The 17,525-nt window shown below is 53.0% G+C and overlaps 3 protein-coding genes across 14 annotated transcripts in view; 1 reads left to right on the top strand and 2 right to left on the bottom strand.

Moving 5' to 3' along the window:
• The first annotated feature begins 270 nt into the window (after positions 1 to 270).
• On the top strand, positions 271 to 5,514 carry SNX22 (sorting nexin 22). 3 transcript variants are annotated; one of them, XM_045810785.2, is made up of 7 exons: positions 271 to 508; positions 903 to 986; positions 1,397 to 1,501; positions 2,118 to 2,212; positions 2,602 to 2,634; positions 2,866 to 2,933; positions 3,398 to 5,514. In XM_045810785.2, exons 1-7 carry the CDS (start codon positions 440 to 442, stop codon positions 3,517 to 3,519), a joined length of 576 nt encoding a protein of 191 aa, XP_045666741.2. In that variant the 5' UTR covers positions 271 to 439; the 3' UTR covers positions 3,520 to 5,514. The 3 variants fall into 3 exon arrangements, with proteins under 3 accessions (XP_045666741.2, XP_045666742.2, XP_087712999.1); XM_045810786.2 differs by lacking the exon at positions 903 to 986; XM_087856873.1 differs by lacking the exon at positions 2,602 to 2,634.
• PPIB (peptidylprolyl isomerase B) lies at positions 3,970 to 9,262 on the bottom strand. The gene is made up of 5 exons (XM_045810781.2): positions 9,078 to 9,262; positions 8,211 to 8,324; positions 7,206 to 7,299; positions 4,797 to 4,981; positions 3,970 to 4,324 (listed from the first exon to the last, which is right to left on the bottom strand). The coding sequence occupies exons 1-5, from the start codon at positions 9,210 to 9,212 to the stop codon at positions 4,202 to 4,204; spliced, it is 651 nt and encodes a 216-aa protein (XP_045666737.1). The 5' UTR covers positions 9,213 to 9,262; the 3' UTR covers positions 3,970 to 4,201.
• Positions 9,263 to 11,898: 2,636 nt separating this feature from the next.
• Positions 11,899 to 17,525, bottom strand: part of CSNK1G1 (casein kinase 1 gamma 1) — a 168,863-nt gene continuing 163,236 nt past the window's right edge. For all 10 annotated transcript variants that reach the window (XM_087856866.1, XM_087856864.1, XM_045810751.2 and 7 more), the window contains one exon: positions 11,899 to 17,523. In XM_087856866.1, the coding sequence (XP_087712992.1) occupies positions 17,469 to 17,523 (55 nt within the window). In that variant the 3' untranslated portion in view covers positions 11,899 to 17,468. The remainder of the gene's footprint in view (positions 17,524 to 17,525) is intronic.

Genomic DNA, 17,525 nt, shown 5'->3' with positions numbered 1-17,525 from the left:
TGTGAGGAAGGCAGACACCGTTGGTTGGCCCCAAGGTAGGCGCCGAGGTCTGGGCCCTGCCTCCGTCCCTATCCAGCGCCCACAGACCCTAGTCCTTACTAGGCGCTCCATAAAGAGCAGGTGAGATTTGGGCTCATCTGCATTTCTGACAGTCAGAGGGTACTCAGTAAATGCTGACGAACGGATGACTGTCCGCAGAAGGGTCTCCACGTGCGGCCCGCTAGGCTGGGGGAGGGGTGCGGGGGGCGGTACTCCGCCCCCGGCTCCCCGCTCGCCGCCTAATCTGCCCCTCGCAGGACCCGGCGGCGCGGGGGAACGCCCGGGGCGGGGCCAAGTTGGGGCGGGGCCTGCGGGCCCGGGCCCGCTGGGGTCTGTGGTCTGAGCTGGGAGAGGTCTAGCTCGGAGCGCGGCGCTCGGAGGGGCTGGAGCCGGGGTGCGGATGCTGGAAGTTCACATCCCGTCGGTGGGGCCCGAGGATCCCAGGCAGAGCCCAGAGAAAGGCCACATGGTGAGCGGAGACACTGGCTGGGAAGGGGCACGGGACCCGCCGGATTTCCCCGCGCCGAGCGCAGTGGGGATCCCGCGCCCAGGCTGGAGCATCGGAGCCCGGCGGGTCAGGCCGGCCGGAGACCGCCTGCCGAGGCTCTCGGGCTCCTTGGATTTGCCAGCTCCGGGGACCACGGTCCGGGTTCACGAGGGACTGCACGGAGCTGAGAGGCGGGTCCGTCCTCCCCATCTCCCCAAGTGTGTGGGGAGCGTGGGAGTGTCCCCGGAGATTGGCGGGGCTCCCAGGCCGCTTTGTGCCTTTGAGCGCGGGAGGGTGGGCGCGTCGCGGGCGCGGGTCCTGCTGAGCCCTCCTGCGGGGCCTCACGCGCACCTGGCCGCCCGCCCGCGCCCGCCAGGTGTTCCGAGTGGAAGTGCTGTGCCGCCGGCGCAGGCACACCGTGCAGAGGCGCTACAGCGAGTTCCACGCGCTGCACAAGCGGGTGAGGCTGCGCCGCCGACCGACCGACCCTGGCCCGGCTCCTGCCCAGCTCCTGGGAGACGGGCGGACGAACTGCGGCCCCATCCTCTGCCACCCCCATTATCGCCCCAGACCCTGGAGGGCTCCGGTCCTGGGCACAGACCTCCCTGCGGGCTTTGGGGTGGACGCACAGGGGCAGGGCCCAGCCTGTACTGTCGATGCCATCTCGTGGCCGGCCCGCCCTCGGGCGTTGGGGGTGGGCAGGCTGGGGTCTCTCTCGCCCCCTTCCCAACCATCACTCACTAAGGTCTGCCCCAGCGTAGAGTCTGAAGTCTGGAGGTGGGGGGCGGGAGGACTGGGAGAGACTCTTGGGGGCAGTGAGCTTGAGGGCTCAATCAGATGCTGTGACGGCACCGCGGTGCCTCCTGGCAGATCAAGAAACTGTACAAAGTGCCCGACTTCCCCTCAAAACGCCTGCCTAACTGGAGGACCAGAGGATTGGAGCAGCGGCGGCAGGGCTTGGAGGCCTATATCCAGGTGTGCACGGGGTCACTCTGTTGCCGCCCAGGCTGCAGGACCAGACGTGTGGCCCAGACCGGGGGGGGGGGGGGGGGGGCGGTGAAGGGGACCCACCTCTCCAGCATGCTGTTTACTACCTCACTTTTATTTTTTTTATTTTTAACTGTTTATTTTTTTAAATATTTTTTTAGTATGTTAGTCACCATACAGTACATCCCTAGTTCTTTACACCAACCCTCAATTTTCTGAGCAGTAATGGGTCCCAACAGGCCTCTGTGTATTGATAGAATGGGATGAGGTAACACGGAGGCAGGTGGTTTCAGTTCAATGAAAGCTAGTTCTCTCTTTCCTGCAGGGTGAGGGCCTGCGGTACCCTCAATGCTGAGGATTTGGGTGGGGATCCTTCCCCCTCTTCCCCACACAGTGATGCCAGGTTCCACAGGCCGGGTTGGCTTCCTGGGCTTACAACCCATGTAGTCACCCAGGGCCCAGTGCTCAGAAGGGCCCCAAGTTTGGTTTAATGCTCTCTCTTGAAATTCTTAAGGCATTTTGGAAGGCCCCCATCTCTCCATTTTGCACCTGGCTCTCTGTTACACAGCTGGGTCTGATTACAGGTGCCCTCTGATCTCTCCAGGGTGTCCTGTACCTGAACCAGGATGTGCCCAAGGAGTTACTGGAATTCCTGAATCTTCGGCACTTCCCCACAGACCCTAAGGCCAGCAGCTGGGGGTGAGCTCCTCTGGGGGCCATGGCGGGGCAAGAGAGAGGGGCCCGGGTGCTGGGGCGACAGGGTCTCTCTGCAGCAAGCAGGTGAGGAAAGGTTTTAGAGGCCAAGCCCTTTCCCTTCTTACATCGGCCAGGCACGGGCCTGCTGCTTCTCTGAGACGTGACCTCCCTCATTAGCTTTCTTGGCCTGGGTAGAGGGGCTATTTTCTGGACAGTCTTGGTTACCCCAGCCACCTCCGGAACTGAGCTTGTTACAAATAGAAGCAGTGGTCCCCTGGGAGGTGAAGTGCTGGGCTTGCGTGTCTCCACCCCTTCCTCACGCGCCTGCCTCCCCCCACCCCTACCCCCACCCCCACCCCCACCGCAGCTCACAGCGCGTCTCCTCTTTTCAGCGCCCTGGGGGAGTTCCTGCCGAATGACAGCAGGCAAGTCAAAGCCCCTGCCGCCGGCTCCTGTTGCCCCCTAGTGGCCGTGCGTCGGGGGCGGCCTGTGGCCGTCTGGCCTATCTCTCCCTCCTCCCACCCCAGCCATCCAGGTTTCTGTTGGTGCCTCTTGAGCCCACGTCCCAGTCACTTTGCCTTTTTGGGTGCTTAGTGATCTTAATCCCTGGTTTCTACCCTGCCTCTCCCTCACTGTTCAGGACTCTTCCCTCCTAGCTCCCAGCTGCACCACCGGCCTGTTATCAGCTTCCGCGTGGATCCCTACATTTGCAGTCCATCCCCAGGTGAGGGGGGCCTCTGACCTATAATCCATCTATAGGGCCAAGGTACCAGGGTGGGAGTCGGGGGTGAATGTGCCATTTCCCAGCTCAGGACCTCCAGGCAGCATCTCATGCCTACTGTCTTCCTTTGAGGCCACACCAGTCCTGCTGTTCCTATAGCCTGCTCTGTATTCTCTTTCAGAAAGCAGATGTAGTGAAATAAACTTGGCTCTCCTGGTCTCCATTCTTCACCAGCCTGGCTTTACCAAGCTAATGTGAATAGAATGTGAGCGGGGCATGCCAAGGCCTCACTTGTGGGGGCCAGCTGTTACCTATGGCCTTGGCAGGGACCTCTATTCCTGAGGAGGGGGCTGAGCCTATGGGCTCAGGAGCTCAAAGAACTACAGGCCCGAGGCTAGGCCCACCCCACATCTTTTCTTCTCCTGCAGTCCCCTACCCCTTCCTCCTGTTTTCTTTCGGTCCCACAGAGCCTCTGCCCAACGTGGTGGTGAGTGGTGTGCTCCAGGGCCTCTATGGCACCAGCAACAGGCCAACGGAAGCTCAGCCAGAGGCATCTTGTGACCCTACTCCCTTGCCACCGATGCCCTGACCAGCCCACAGGCCTACGGGCCACCTGCCAGGACAGGCATGTGCCTCAGTGTATGTGCCCCCTTCTCCGAGGAGGCTGGGTCCCCCCCCCCCCCCCCCCCCCCGCCCAGGCCCAGGATTTACCCACCCCAGGTGCTAGGGCAGGGACAACAGGGATAAGGAATAAAGGGAGAAGTCCATTTAGAGGTAGGCTATGGAGAGGCAGAGGTGTACTTCTTCATCTACACCAGAAGGGGGCAGGGGACAAGCAAAGGTTTAGGCACCCTCGTAGCAAAGATCAGAAGCAGGAGCAAAAGCTCCTGCTTGCTAGTTGTGCAGTTACCCTGGGGAAAGAGGGTTCAGACCAGAGTCCCTGAAGGGGACAGGCACCCCTTGCCACAGGAATCCCAGACGTGCTGCGACAGGGACTTGAGAAGGTGCTTCAGGCCCAAGAACCCAGCCCACACGCTGGTTATAAAAAAAAAAACCCACCATTTTTTTTTTAATTGGTCAGCATTGGTAGGACTTTGTTACAAAACCAGGCCGGTAGGTAGGCCTGCGGAATGTAAAGGGAGGGGTCCGCTCCGTCAGATGCCAGCACGAGGACCAATGCAGCACGGAGCCCTGTGGCGGGCGGTCTTCACCCGTGGGAAGGCAACAGGGCCGCACAGACGGTGCTTCAAAGGGCAGAGGTCCCTGGGGCCCTACTCCTTGGCGATGGCAAAGGGCTTCTCCACCTCGATCTTGCCACAGTCTGCGATCGTCACATCCTTCAGGGGCTTGTCCCGACTGTCGGTCTTGGTGCTCTCCACCTTCCGTACTACCTCCTGGGAAGGAAGGCAGAAGAGCACAGTGAGTCAGGAGGTCCACCCCTCAAGGGAGAAAGACCCCAGAATATGGCCGGGGAAGGCTGAGCTCCCCGTGGGATGAACAGCATGCAAACCTCGAGGCACCCAAATGCTAAGGGAATCCTAGGCAGGGAGAGCCCAGCTTTGACGAGAGGATGGAGCAGTTTCGATCCTCTGCCGTGTGACCAGCTGAGCTAAGGGCGAGAAGGACGGGGGGGTGGGTACCAAGTGGCTTCTCAGGGACATCGTGTTCGGCTGTGTTGGCATATCACGGAGTGAGTGAAACGGAGGCTCCTGCCCTTGTGTAGGCTGAAGACGTGAGAACTTGGGGGCAGAGACACGTAGGGTAGCTCTTGACTCCCCCCAGGTTTGTACACATAACACTGTGAGAATCTGGGTTCCCTGCTGGGAGAGGGCTAAACTATGTGGCGCCCCAGCCCCCCCCACTCACCATGCCTTCCAGAACTTTGCCGAACACCACATGCTTGCCATCTAGCCAGGCTGTCTTAACCGTCGTGATAAAGAACTGGGAGCCGTTGGTGTCTTTGCCCGCGTTGGCCATGCTCACCCAGCCAGGCCCGTAGTGTTTCAGCTTGAAGTTCTCATCGGGGAAGCGTTCACCATAGATGCTCTTTCCTGGGAAGAAAGAGTAGGTCAGGGAGCCGAGTTGGCCCAAACCAAGCAGATCTCTGGGGTGAGGATTCCAGGGACTCAACCTATCTTCGGTGTCAGGCCAAGTCTAGTGGATTATACGGACATAAAAGTGGTCCCCTTCCTACCCTCTGGTCTTGGAGCCAAACCATACTGACAGACCAAGTGGGGCATGATGCCAGGCTGATTTAGTAAACAGCTCACCGGATCGATGGATTACTCTGAGAATATGGCTTTTAAAGAGTGGCTTTTAAATACGGCATAGATCAACAGCTACGCTTGGCTATGGCCTGGGAGGTCTGCCACAGGAACTCTGAGGTACTTTAGTAGAGACAGGTGCTATGTAGGGGGCAGGGGAGGTAAAGAGCTCTCCAGAAGAGGAGGACAGCTGTGGCGGACCAGCTTTTCTTCCTAACAGCACAGAAGATAACTGAGATGAATGGGGAGGGGCTGCCACTTGGGTTCCGGATAATCAAGAGCCTCTTATCAATGAACACAAAATAAAAGCTTGTTGGTGACGTGTGTGGTGTGTCTATCCACAAGGGGTCTGAGGCCAGGGTACAGGAAAAAGGGCGCTGGGCAGACCCAGACACCATTTCAGAGATCCTCACCTGTCTCCTCTCGGGAGGGTCGCACTGCAGGCCCTGGAGACACCCAGTAACAGAGAAGCTTCATTGTGTTTTACCCAACGCCTTTCAAACTCACTTCCTCACAAAACCTATACCCATTTGCATCCCGTGGTTCCACAGAAGAGACCCAGCTTTGGAAGCTGTCCTGGACCTCTGCTCATCAGGGAGGCATTTCTGACTATGCAGCGATGGGGGTGGGGTGGGGAGCTGAACCCGACCATCACTAGATGCTTGGGGGGAGGGCATCTCATAACCAGGCCAGGGACCAACCTGACCCTTTGCAGCGACTCCGGGCTAGAGTGCTGGCCAAGAGTCTCCCCTTGCTGAGAGCCCTCTTTGTACGTCTCCAGTGACGGCAGGATTTCCGTTACTGCTACTGTCCAAAAAACCCCACAACTCTATCCTTGGCTCCGATCACCTTCCCAACAAACAAGGAGTCCCCAACTCAAATGGGTAACTACATCATCTTTCCCTCCAGACTTCAGTTAGTCCTCTGACAACTTTTCCTTTGCACGCTGTCCATGTGGCTCCCACCTGCATTATCTATTCATCCTTCCTCTCCACTCCTGCCGCCCCCACTGCATAACGTCCATGCTCGGAGTGGGAACGGTGTACACCAGAGAACCGTCACAAGCCTTCTACACACAGAAAAACTGCCACATTATTAGCCTCACACTCATTTGTGCCTGGGTCTTCCTCCCATTCAAGGCCTCCGTGGACCCTCCCTCCACGTAGGACAAACCCAGGTTCCCAGGTCTGGCCACAGCCCGGCACTCTGGGCCCCCAGTGCGGTGTGTGCTCTCCTTCCATCTCCGGACCCCACCTTCAGCCAAGCTCCTGCCACGGAACAGAGGTGGGTTCACCTTAGTCCTGCCTCTTTGCCCAAGTTCTCCCCGGCCAGGACCCTGCCCACATCTTCCCTCACATTCACGAGGCCACTTCCTGGTCAGCTTGGCCTGAAGCGGCGACTCTGCTCGCACCTCGACAGTGGCCGACTTACCATACGCCGGGCACCCACCAGGCGGCACCCCCACTCTTCCCACTCTTACTTCGCACAAGAGAAAACTGAAGCTCAGAAGACTCACTTGCCTGAGGTCACAAAGCACAAAGATGGCAGACCTCACCCAGCTGTGTCTGACCCCGTGCATGGAGTGCTTTGTATTCTGTCTGCTGTCTCTCAGACGGCTGCCGACGGCCATCACTTACGTTCCCTACTGTTCTACAGCTTCCACGTCATGTTCCCCTGGTTCCTCCCACCTAGACGGTAAACAACCTGACACAGCTTGACCTGGAGTCACCCTCGTGTTTCACTTTGCTTCCCCTAGCCCCAGGGGGTGCCTCGAGAAAAGTCACCAAGGCTGAGGGCCCTGACCGGCAGGCCTGCTGGTGCGGTAAGAGCCGCACGACCCCCCACCATTCTTCTCTCCTTTGTCCTGGTGTCCCTGTACAAGAAGGCTGCAGCCGGTCCCCATGCGGGGACCCCCCTGCCTCCAGGAGGCCTCGTCTGCCCAGCACGGCCTAGCCCTCCCAGCTTGGAGGCTGCACCAACAGACCCTGCTGCCCAGAGGACCTGAGGTTACCTCCAGTGCCGTCTCCCCGGGTAAAGTCTCCACCCTGGATCATGAAGTCCTTGATCACGCGATGGAATTTGCTGTCTTTGTAGCCAAATCCTTTCTAGAAAAGAGAAGGAGAAGGTGAGAGATGGCATGAGGCACCGGGCAGCTATTAAGTAGGCCCTGCAGGAACCCAGCTCACAGCTCCTGCTCCCAGAAGAGACGCCCCTGCTGATGAGATTCATCATCCGACAGGCTACTGGGTGAGGAGTTACCAGGAGGCCAGACTGGAGCACACGGGCCAGGGGAGGCTGAGACCGCACACTCCCCTGCCTTTACACAGTTCTACTTCACACAACATCTCCACCTTCCCCACTCACTTTTTTCTAATCCTAAGAACAGATGCAAGAAAACGGACCAAAAAACAGCAGTTACCTGCTGAGTCACTGCAAAGTTGGAATACAGATTTTTTCTTATTCCAGTATAGTTAACAGTGTGCTATTAGTTTCCGGTGTATGATATAGTGATTAACAATCCTATACATCACTCAGTGCTCCTCCTAAGTGTACTCTTAATGCCGTCACCTGTTTCACCCCTCCCCCACGGCGCCCCCCCTGGTAACCACCAGTTTGTTCTCTAGAGTTAAGAGGAATACAGACTTTCTTAAACAGGGCACACCTGTTTCTTTAAAACCCGGGAAGCTCTGGGCCCGTTACCCTTAAGAGAAAGTTCTGGTGCACAGGCCACACACTAGTTTCCATGGATATGTTTTCCTTGATTACTGCAATGTCTTAAAAATGAAACATTTTCTCCAAAAAATAAAAAACTAAAAAAAAAATTCATATTTCTGGATTTAGTTTAAAACCTCCAGAAGATACTATAATACCAGGTTCCCAGAGCTGCAGGACAGCGGTCACCGGGTACTCGGTGAGGGCTACTCCGATAGATGGGCCACGCTCTGCACCTCAGTTCGCGGCCAGCTCTACTTGCAAACTTCCCTTGAGTTCAACTACCCCTGCTCCAGCCACTTACCTCTCCCGTGGCTAAGGCCACAAAATTATCCACTGTTTTTGGAACAGTCTTTCCAAAGAGACCGATGACCACCCGGCCTATATCTTCATCTCCAATTCGCAGGTCAAAGTACACCTGAGGAAGAAGACCATTTCAAACGTAGCCTTTTTGAAGGGGTCTTGCCAGGGAAGGGAGGGCCCAAGAAGTTACCGTAACAAAGGTGGTAGAGAAAAGAGCCATATTTTGAGAGCAGTGATTCTGAGCCTGATTTCGGTGGTGACAAAAACCCTATGAGAATCTCATGAAAGCGCCAGACCCTTTTCCCAGAAAATGTTTGTTTGCATTCCCTTTAGACTACAGGGTAACAAACGACCTTTAGTCTACATAAATAACGAGCACAGATTCTAGAAATGAACATCAAAAAACCATAAGGAGGGGAATCTAAGCTCATCGTGCAAGTTTCAACTAGATTGCTGTGCTTCGTAATTGCAAGTGGGTAACATCTGGCCCAAGTAAAGAAAGGGTTCAGTTTGCCGGACGTGATCTTTCACCGTTTCCCCAGCGCCGGACGGTATTCGCAAAGACTGCGCTGAGGCTGACAGTGCCAGCCCCAGCTGGACATGCCGGGCGCCCGCTCCGGGCTCCAGGCCGGGGCTGGGGCGTCGGGGAGGAGCCGGGCACGCTCTGGTCTGAGCGAGCAGGACCGCCTGGACGCCACGAGGCCACAGCCGGGAGCCTAGGGAGGGGCTGAGCCAAAGCCGAGGACGCCCAGGCCCGAGCTCCGTGAACCTAAATGCCTCGGACACCGGCGACCTGCGGCGCCGAGGCCGGAACGCGGGCGACGAGGGGTGGGCCTCACCAGGCCGGTCGGGAGAGGGGAGGACGGACCTTGACGGTGACTTTGGGCCCCTTCTTCTTCTCGTCGGCCGTGGAGGGACCTGGCAACAGCAGGAAGAAGACGGAGGCCGCGATGAGGGCGGCGGCGAACAGCACCTTCATGTTCCGCTCCAAGAGGCGCAGCATCCACCGGGGAAGAGAGCGCGGCCCCGGCAGCCGAGGGCCGGAAGAGGGTGGGGACGCGTCGGCGTGGGCACCGGCGCCACCACCGAGAGCGGCGGGGGGGAACCGGGGCTCCTGCCCGCCTCCTGGCGGAGGTGGTCCCTATTTCCCCCCTCTGGGTCGGCGCAGGGTAGTAGGGCCCCGCGGGGGGCGTGGCCCGGCCCGCCGACAGGGCCGACCCGGACGCGGGCTCGTGGGTGGCTGCCACGTTACTGTGGCCTCATTGGCTCCCCAGCTCGCCAGCGCCCGCCAACAGGAAAAGGATCACGGAAGGCGGCACCGCCCCGAAGAGCACGCGGATTGGGTCTCTGAGGAGACTACAAACCCCAGCATGCAGAGCGGCCCCTCCCGTGGCCCGCCTTTGGGGAGGGGAAGTCCCTTGGAGGGTTGGTTTACGTTAGGAAATCGTGCATAGGGGTACTATGCACTAGCTTGGGTTTAAGCATAGTGGCTTCCCAAAACTCGGGGCATGGTTCTGCTTACCTTATACTGCACCTTCTACTTGTCTTGCAAAACTTGCTTCAAAACCTTGCCTTTTTGACTTAGTCCCTGTCACTTAACTACCTGTTTTTCTCTGGTCTTACTGTGCTTACTGCTGTATGTATGAGTCAATGCACACTTTATTATTGTATACTCTGGTTCTTAACTTCCTTTACTTATTTTTCCCAACTATTTATCATCTATCTATCTATCTATCTATCTATCTATCTATCTATCTATCTATCTACCTACCTATCATCTATCATCTATCTATTTTTAAAGTAAGCTCCACACCCAGCATAGAACCCAATACAGGCTGGGACTGACGACCAGATCAAAACCTGAGCTGAGATCAGAGAGTCCGACACTCAACCTACTGAGCCAACCAGGCACCGCCAAGTAACCACTTTTTTGTGAGCAATGGACGGTGTTGCAGGAGTTGCACTTACTTTGTGTACATCTCCCCGAACACTGCTGCAGGGTTAAGTGTCCAACAAATATTGGTTGCAATAGCATCATATTAACACTGACGTGGCAAATTATATATACCTGAAACGGCCTTTTCTGGAAACCTTCAGGAAGGTCAGGGATAGTCATCAGATGCTCTCACACTTGTTCCAGTCTACAACATACATACTTCATCGCTGGGAGTCTTACCCAGAAAAATGAAAATTACATCTTTCTAAAATTTAGACCTATGACATTAAATGTTTTTAAAACCAATTTTCAAAGATTAATATAGAAATTCGTGGTCTTCACAGCCCAAACTGGAGGTAGGAATGGCTCTGTTTCAATTAGTTGATGCCTGCAATTTGGTCTGTTTATGAGGTACAGACCTAAGTTTGAGGTTATGCATGGCCACTGGCATTAACTTGTCCTTGCCCGCCAATGCAGCCAGGCTGCAAAGCTTCCACAGGTCTCTCAGATAAACACAAATGACATTTGCTGTTTCTAATCCTCACACCTCAATCCAGACCACCTCAATCTGGTAAAGGTCGTCCTAGGTAAAACTGTTGCACTGACAAAGTTGATGTTCCAATCCCCCAGCCCCCCCACCACCATTTTTTTGGTGAGGCCTCTTTCCCCACTGACTGGTCTCACTGTCCATAGCCATTAAGAAAAATGTTCACCAAGCTCTGTTTTCAAAGTAGCCTTCTCCACACAAGAAGCTAATGCTAAAACGGCATAACAGCAGCCTCCTCTGTACCTCCCCCACCACTTTTGAAAGAAAGAAAAGCTTAATGGATAAAATGTTCTAAATGTGAAGTTTCTCCTCTCATGATGATCTTAAAACATGTCTTCTGTTTACTTACCTACCAGTGAAAAAAACAAAATCATTAACTAGTAATTGAGTGGTAACAAAAAAGTGGAACCAGCTAATCATGCCGACAGTTGTTTTGTGGCTACGTGTATGGAGAGAGAGATACAGACATGTATAGATCCATATATATACACTCGTGATTTTATAATCGCACATCATAGTTTTATTCTCTATCTGTATAGACGTTCGTCGGGTGGAGCAGAATTATAAAGCTATTCCAAAGCTGTTCCACAGAGATCTTAACTTCCTGACATTCTACCACCTAAGAACCACAGGGATACAGGAACCAGTATGTGAGTCATGAATGTCCAAGTTCTGCCAGGAATCCTGAAAGTGACTGACAGAGCAATGTTCAACCCAAAGGAATGAAGCAAGAATGCCAAATATCAGGCATTATTTTCATTCGTTGGAGCCCTGAGTCATATCAAAGTTAATCCAAGCCTAATTCTTAGTTACAAATGAACCAGGGGAAATTAAAACCAGACAAACCAACTAACCAAAGAAAATTAGTCAAGAAAGGTAAGACATTTTATTTTACATACAAAAAGGGTGCAAACTGAGTCCTTTCCTCCCCAAATTGGGGAAGAGGTATACTTAAAGATCACATTTGTGTTTTCCATGGTGCCCTAGGAAATGGGCTACTCTGAGATAACATATCAAGACCCATTTTCCATTTTTTCCAAAGAAGGCTACTTCCTCTGCAGAGGAGTTTTTCCTAATGGTGCACAAATCTCTCTCCTGGAGGAACCATTTCAAATACACTTGAAATTGACATTCATGTTTAAAAATACTACAAGTTTCATTTTCACAGCTGAGCTTTGCGACCAGTGCCAGGGTTTATGAAACATCACATATCTAAAATAAAACAAAACGAAAAAAAAAGGGCATTTAACAATAATCAGACACAACCACACAGCAATTAACTGATTTCCACAGCTGATTTATACATCATCTAGTCTTTAAAAAAATTGCAATCAACATCCCAACATCTTTTTAAAAGTACAATGGGCAAAGATAAAAGAAACAGACAAAATAATAATATAATAAATTAGAGCATGTAATATATCCAATGGGAATTGATGAATCAACATTACTTTCCATCGGGGGGGGCATATTTTTGGTTTCATCTCTTATCTTTTACGTTTACTCTTCCGCTTGATAAATGGGGCTCATTCCCAGAGCCAGCTTGCTGTGACACTCATTTGAGAAGCTCACTTCTTACTTGCTTACTTCTGAGAATATTCGGAAACACGTGGTCCCAGCAGCCTGGGCTGTGAGTGTTTATGGAAGTGAAATGCACAGATGAGAACGCGCACGAGCACACGCGCACACACACACACACACACACACAGGCACACACGTGCAATCACACACACCCATCTGTAAATATATTTCCCCCCAAAAGAAATGGCTCATCTCTCCTGAGACATTCCTAACAGATCGACAAGCCTCTAAAAAAAGCTTTCGGTGCGAGGGCTGGCCTGGGATTTGGTCTGGAGCTCATGAAGAGGAACACTGAAAATGTCTCACCTGCCCTGAAAGAGGGGGTTTGCAGGGAAGAGGCAGTCAGGACAGCTGTCCTCTTGTGTGTGTTACTGGGAGGAGTGCACAGCACCCCCACTTATTACCATGGATAACCCTCTGCTCTGAGACTTTGAAGGTGGTGATGGCACTGGAAATATGATTGAATATGAGGAGAAAGAGGAGGAAAGTAACAAAAGAAATTCTGTCCACCGAACTGAGGTTTCTTTATAACATCAAGTTTGGTAATGAAACTAAAAATATATGGAGTACACGTTCACTTTTTCCTTTGTTAGCTGATCTACAAACACTGGAGTGGACTTCCTGGTTGCTTTTTGAGGAAATCTGTCAACTACTACTGTCTATATCCAGGGAACCTACTTACTATTTTGAATACAATGGAGAAACCTATTCTTTTGCAGTCACCTGCAAAAGGAGTTATGAGAAACATGTTTTTAAGACTGCTTAACTGATCGAAGACTTCCAAGATTCCTTATTTGTGGCTAAAACTGCTCAAAACTCTGCAAACCCTCATAAGGGCTGTGATTTCCTTTTTCTTACTCAGAAACAAAGCTACCCCTCCTCTACCCCTCCCCTCGCCCCCCCAAACAAGACAACAAAACCGTAGGAATCTCCTTTTTGATTCCTGCCAACCCATCATAGGGAAGGCTGGGAGTCACCGGCCATCAATCTCTAGACAGGGCTTTCCCGGAGGCCTGGAGTCAGCAAAAGCGAGAACCCCAGAGATGAGTGCCTGTTGCTCATATGGCCAATCCAGATGGGGTGCCTCGTTACACTGGCTCCCTAAGGGTTGCTGGAATTCATCTGCCCATCTTGGGGCAATGGTGGGGATGGTGGCAGTGGACTGGCAAAGGCAATGTTGGCTGGATGGCACGGCAAGCTCCCAATCCGAGGGACTCCAGCCCTAATGTGGCGGACACTGGAGACGACATCGTCAGGGCAACTCACGGAGGATGGAAAACTGGTTTAATTACGAAAATGGAAGAGGTGACCGGGACACACAGGAGGCATGTGGAATCGGGAGAGATGCATCAGAAGAGTAAGTTCCTTTGAGATGCTTTCCGGGCTGCCATGGCAGTCCTTGTTTTTGAGAAGCGCAGGCCATGCTTGCTCACTGAGCGGGGGAATAAATTCTATCTTTTGCATACAAAAAAGTTAAGGCTATGATCTTTAGTAACCACTCCGACATACACTACCATCACTGCGTATTTCTGACATTAAAGATGGCTACTCACACTGAGAATCAGCACTGAGTATGCGCCATCAGCGTACACTTCCAGTGGACTACGCTGCGATGCAGAGGCGATGGGCCCTCTTCTGGCTAAGGGCAGGGGCTGTTTCTTTGTTCCCGGAGCTCACGGACATAAACCGGCAAATCAACACCACTACTGAAAACCCCAGGACCCTGCTGTCTCCTGTTGCCCCTGCGGTCCAGAGTGAAATGGAGCTTTGACTGGAGGTCAGCCTAGTCGCTTGACCCGTACCTTCTCAGACCCTGTTTCCTTCTAGACAGACCCAATGCAGCAGAACATTCATGAAGGCGGTCACGAGAGCACAGTGGTTGCTGGCACACTGCCCGCCCCTGCAGAGGAGTCCAGAGCAAGCGCCCTGGGCAGCGGCAGGGTGTGGGCAGCAAGTGACCAACCCTCACAACGGTGTGGGCAGCAAGTGACCAACCCTCACAACGCCTGACCGCACAGACGCAGCTCCTCTGGTCGTAAGAGAAGGACTGTTCATGCCTCCGTGGATCCCTGGCCTGCCTGCCTCACTCTGCTCAGTCTGCAATGCCAGAAGGGCTGCGGGGCTCGGAGAACTCCTGGTGGCATATATTAAGGGCTTTTTAATGAACAGATGCTATTAGTACTTACTGCTAACTCAGGAGCAATTGCATCAATCCCAAAGAAAAAGATCCCTAGGCACCACGTTGTGAAATGGAGAAAGCTCAAGAAACTGCAGTGAGTGGACTGGGGTAGCTGGTGGCTGGAGGGCGTGCCCAGCCTCAGGGGCCTGGCTGAGGCCCTGCGCTAAGCAGCCAGAGCAAGCGGGGTGAGGAGGGAGCCCTGATGTGCTGGTGGAGATGTGCTGATGGCCAAATTCTTCCTTAGGTACTCTTTTTATTTACTTCTTAATTTTCAGGAAGATTGCAACAGAATCTCTCAGGGGTCTGGGACCACCTTGGAGTGCTACTGGCCTTGGAAGAATCACCATGACCCTTTGTTATGAAAATCAAATACCAAGTAAGAGATGGGGGGGGCAGAGAAAGAACAGTGCATTAGGCAGGACCCCCCATAACTGCTTAGGTTTAAACCCCTCAAGAGCTAGCCTTTAAAAACATTTAAGACCAAAAAAAAGTCACAAACCCAGCTGCAGGGGGGCCTGCCCTGATCCAAGCTGGTTGCTGCCTTTGCTTTTTTGTGGAAGCAGAGGTGGGGAGGCACTTAGTGGGTATGGAGTGCCAGCAAGCTAGAGGCTTTGTCACCATTTCCCCTTGTCCTCCTTTAAGAGGCAAGGCTTTTTCTATACAAGGGATAAGGAAGTTAAAGTTTCTATACAGGAAGTTCGAGTTGCCCAAAGACCAATTGAGAAGTAGGTTTCCATGATGGTGCCTTAACCACTAGGTAATATCAAGGAAGCAATATTCAAAATCCTTGTGGAAAAGGGATGTGACACTGTATCTCCCAGCCACTCTTGTTTTGTATACAGGAAGATTTCTTTTAAAGAAATGAAAGATTACAATCTTTACATGAGTTAAGCAGGTCTGAAGCCAGGAAAATGACACTTCCTAGCCAAGGCCCAGTGGAACAGCTGAAGCCCAGGAACTCTGATCCGTGCGACGGCTGCTATTTCTGCTCCACGTGAGACACATCAAGGGACTGGTCAGGACATGACAACTACCAGAAAGTATCCCCACATCCTCCAGTCCAAAAGACGGCCCTCCACCTCAAGCCAGAGGCAAATGATGTCTGTGTTCCCCAAACCACCAGACTCCGTCACCGGCCAGGGGTCCTCCGTGGTTAGCTCTACTTCTGGACACGAGGCCTTGTTCCCTGACGTAAGTGATTCTTTCTCCTCTATCTGATCTGGAACGAGGTCACTGTTTGCATAAGCTACTGAGCTCACATGAAACGTGAGCACAATAAGATTAACTCCATACATTAATGACTGTCCAGGCAGTGAACGAAGAACCAAGACCCTTCATGGTAGTAGGTTAGGGGACTACCCCACATGGGAAGGCAGACTGCGGACTGAGGAACACATGTTCTCGATACATGGCCATCTTACTTGGAAGGAGTCTATATCCAATTGAGAAGATAATTTCAGACCTTTCATCTCAGTATCCTTTCCCCTGGAATTTTCCAGCACCAATCAATCTTATCCTCCTGTTCACGACAGCCCCACGTGCTCAGTCCTGAGCCTGCTGCCGTGGACCTACTGCGAGAAGACCCGCAGGTGCTTGGTTTGTGTAAGGCAGGCCAGCCCAAATGCTATCACTCAGCTACTAGGGCAGACAGTACATACGGATTTATTTCCTGGCCCTATGATGCCAAATCCTGAGATTCTTCTGGCAGTTGGAAGGCAGGCTCACTTTCCTCCTCTTCTTGTCCACGAGTGGCAATATGGCGATGGCTCTTCCATCACTAATTCTGTCCCCCAAGTCACTAAGGAAGTCACATGGCTATCTAGTTGGAAGTCCCTGGCAGTGGAGGAAACCGATTATTTCCAATTTTTTTGTCAAGCATCTCCTTCTCCTGGTCAGTCTGGCTTGGCTGGCTCATCCCATGTGCTGGAGAGCAAGGCTGTCCAAACTGTAGGCTGATGAGGTCAAGAGGCTCTGGTAGGGACATTCTTCGGCAGCTGAGAAGATGAATGAAAATTCAAGTATGTTTCCTTGCCAACCTGAGTGTTTACTCAGAATGACACAGAGTTTGGCTTCTTCTCTTCTGGGTGCTGTAGACCCAACTTTTTCCACTGAGAATGTCCTCTGGACCCATGTTCTCTCTGAATGGCTTGGCTGGCCCCATCCCCCTCAAAACAGAAAAAAGTAAAACTCCCGATATAATCAGACACAATATGCATCTGCCATGTTTTTTGTTAAAAAAACAAACAAAAAAAACCTAAAAGTGCAATAAAGTCAGTTTTTTTTTCCTTTGCTCAGAACAATTTGCATTGTCCTATTACCGTCTGGAGAACAGAGTTCGCTTGTCAAGAGAACGAAGAATGCCAACACGCGGGGACAGTAGACTGCAGATTTCTCACAGCTTGTGTCCGACAGTGTAACTTCACAGGGCGGAGGGAGGGAGGGGGAGCCTGCACCCTGTGGCCGGCTGGGGATGGAGGCCGCACAGGCACAGAGCAGGAGGGAGCCATGCTGCCAGGCACACCTGGTAGCTGGAGAAGATTCTTCTCCCGCCCAGGCCTGCCATCTTCCCCCTGCCTTCTTGGCCACACCCCCACCCTCCGGAGTTCCTTCCGCAGACAAAGCCTTTAACTCACTAGCTTTTCTGCGGGAGAGGGTTGAGGGTGGGGCAAGAACCAGGAGAAAACTACTGCGAGGGAAGAGAATAGTAGTCCTTGAGTTTTTGTGAATGACACCTTCACTGTAAACAATAGGAAGGAGAGTCAACCAGGCAGCCCCAAGGGCAGGCAGAGGAGGAGCAGCTCTGGGACCTGCTCAGAGCTTCAGGCAGGCGGGGGTGGCCACTGACCCACTGGGCCCTGGCTGCCCGCACTGGCTCCTTCTGGGGGCATCTGTTTTCTTTTTGGTTTGGATCTCCACCCTCCCCCACAGAGGAGTCCCTTCCAACGAAAAATGGCAGGAGCTGCAGGTGCAATCGAGTTAGAGTCCCCAGGGCCTGAGGACTCCTGGGAGGCACTGGTCACTTGTGACGCTGGGCAGTCTTCTTCCTTTTCCTCTTAAAGAAACAGCAGCACCT

The sequence above is a fragment of the Ursus americanus genome, chromosome 28 (assembly GCF_024610735.1).
Source record: "Ursus americanus isolate L20-20 chromosome 28, mUrsAme1.1.p, whole genome shotgun sequence".
Classification (NCBI taxonomy): domain Eukaryota; kingdom Metazoa; phylum Chordata; class Mammalia; order Carnivora; family Ursidae; genus Ursus; species Ursus americanus.
Note: the sequence above shows the minus strand (reverse complement) of the source record. Positions and strands in the feature narration are given on the sequence as shown.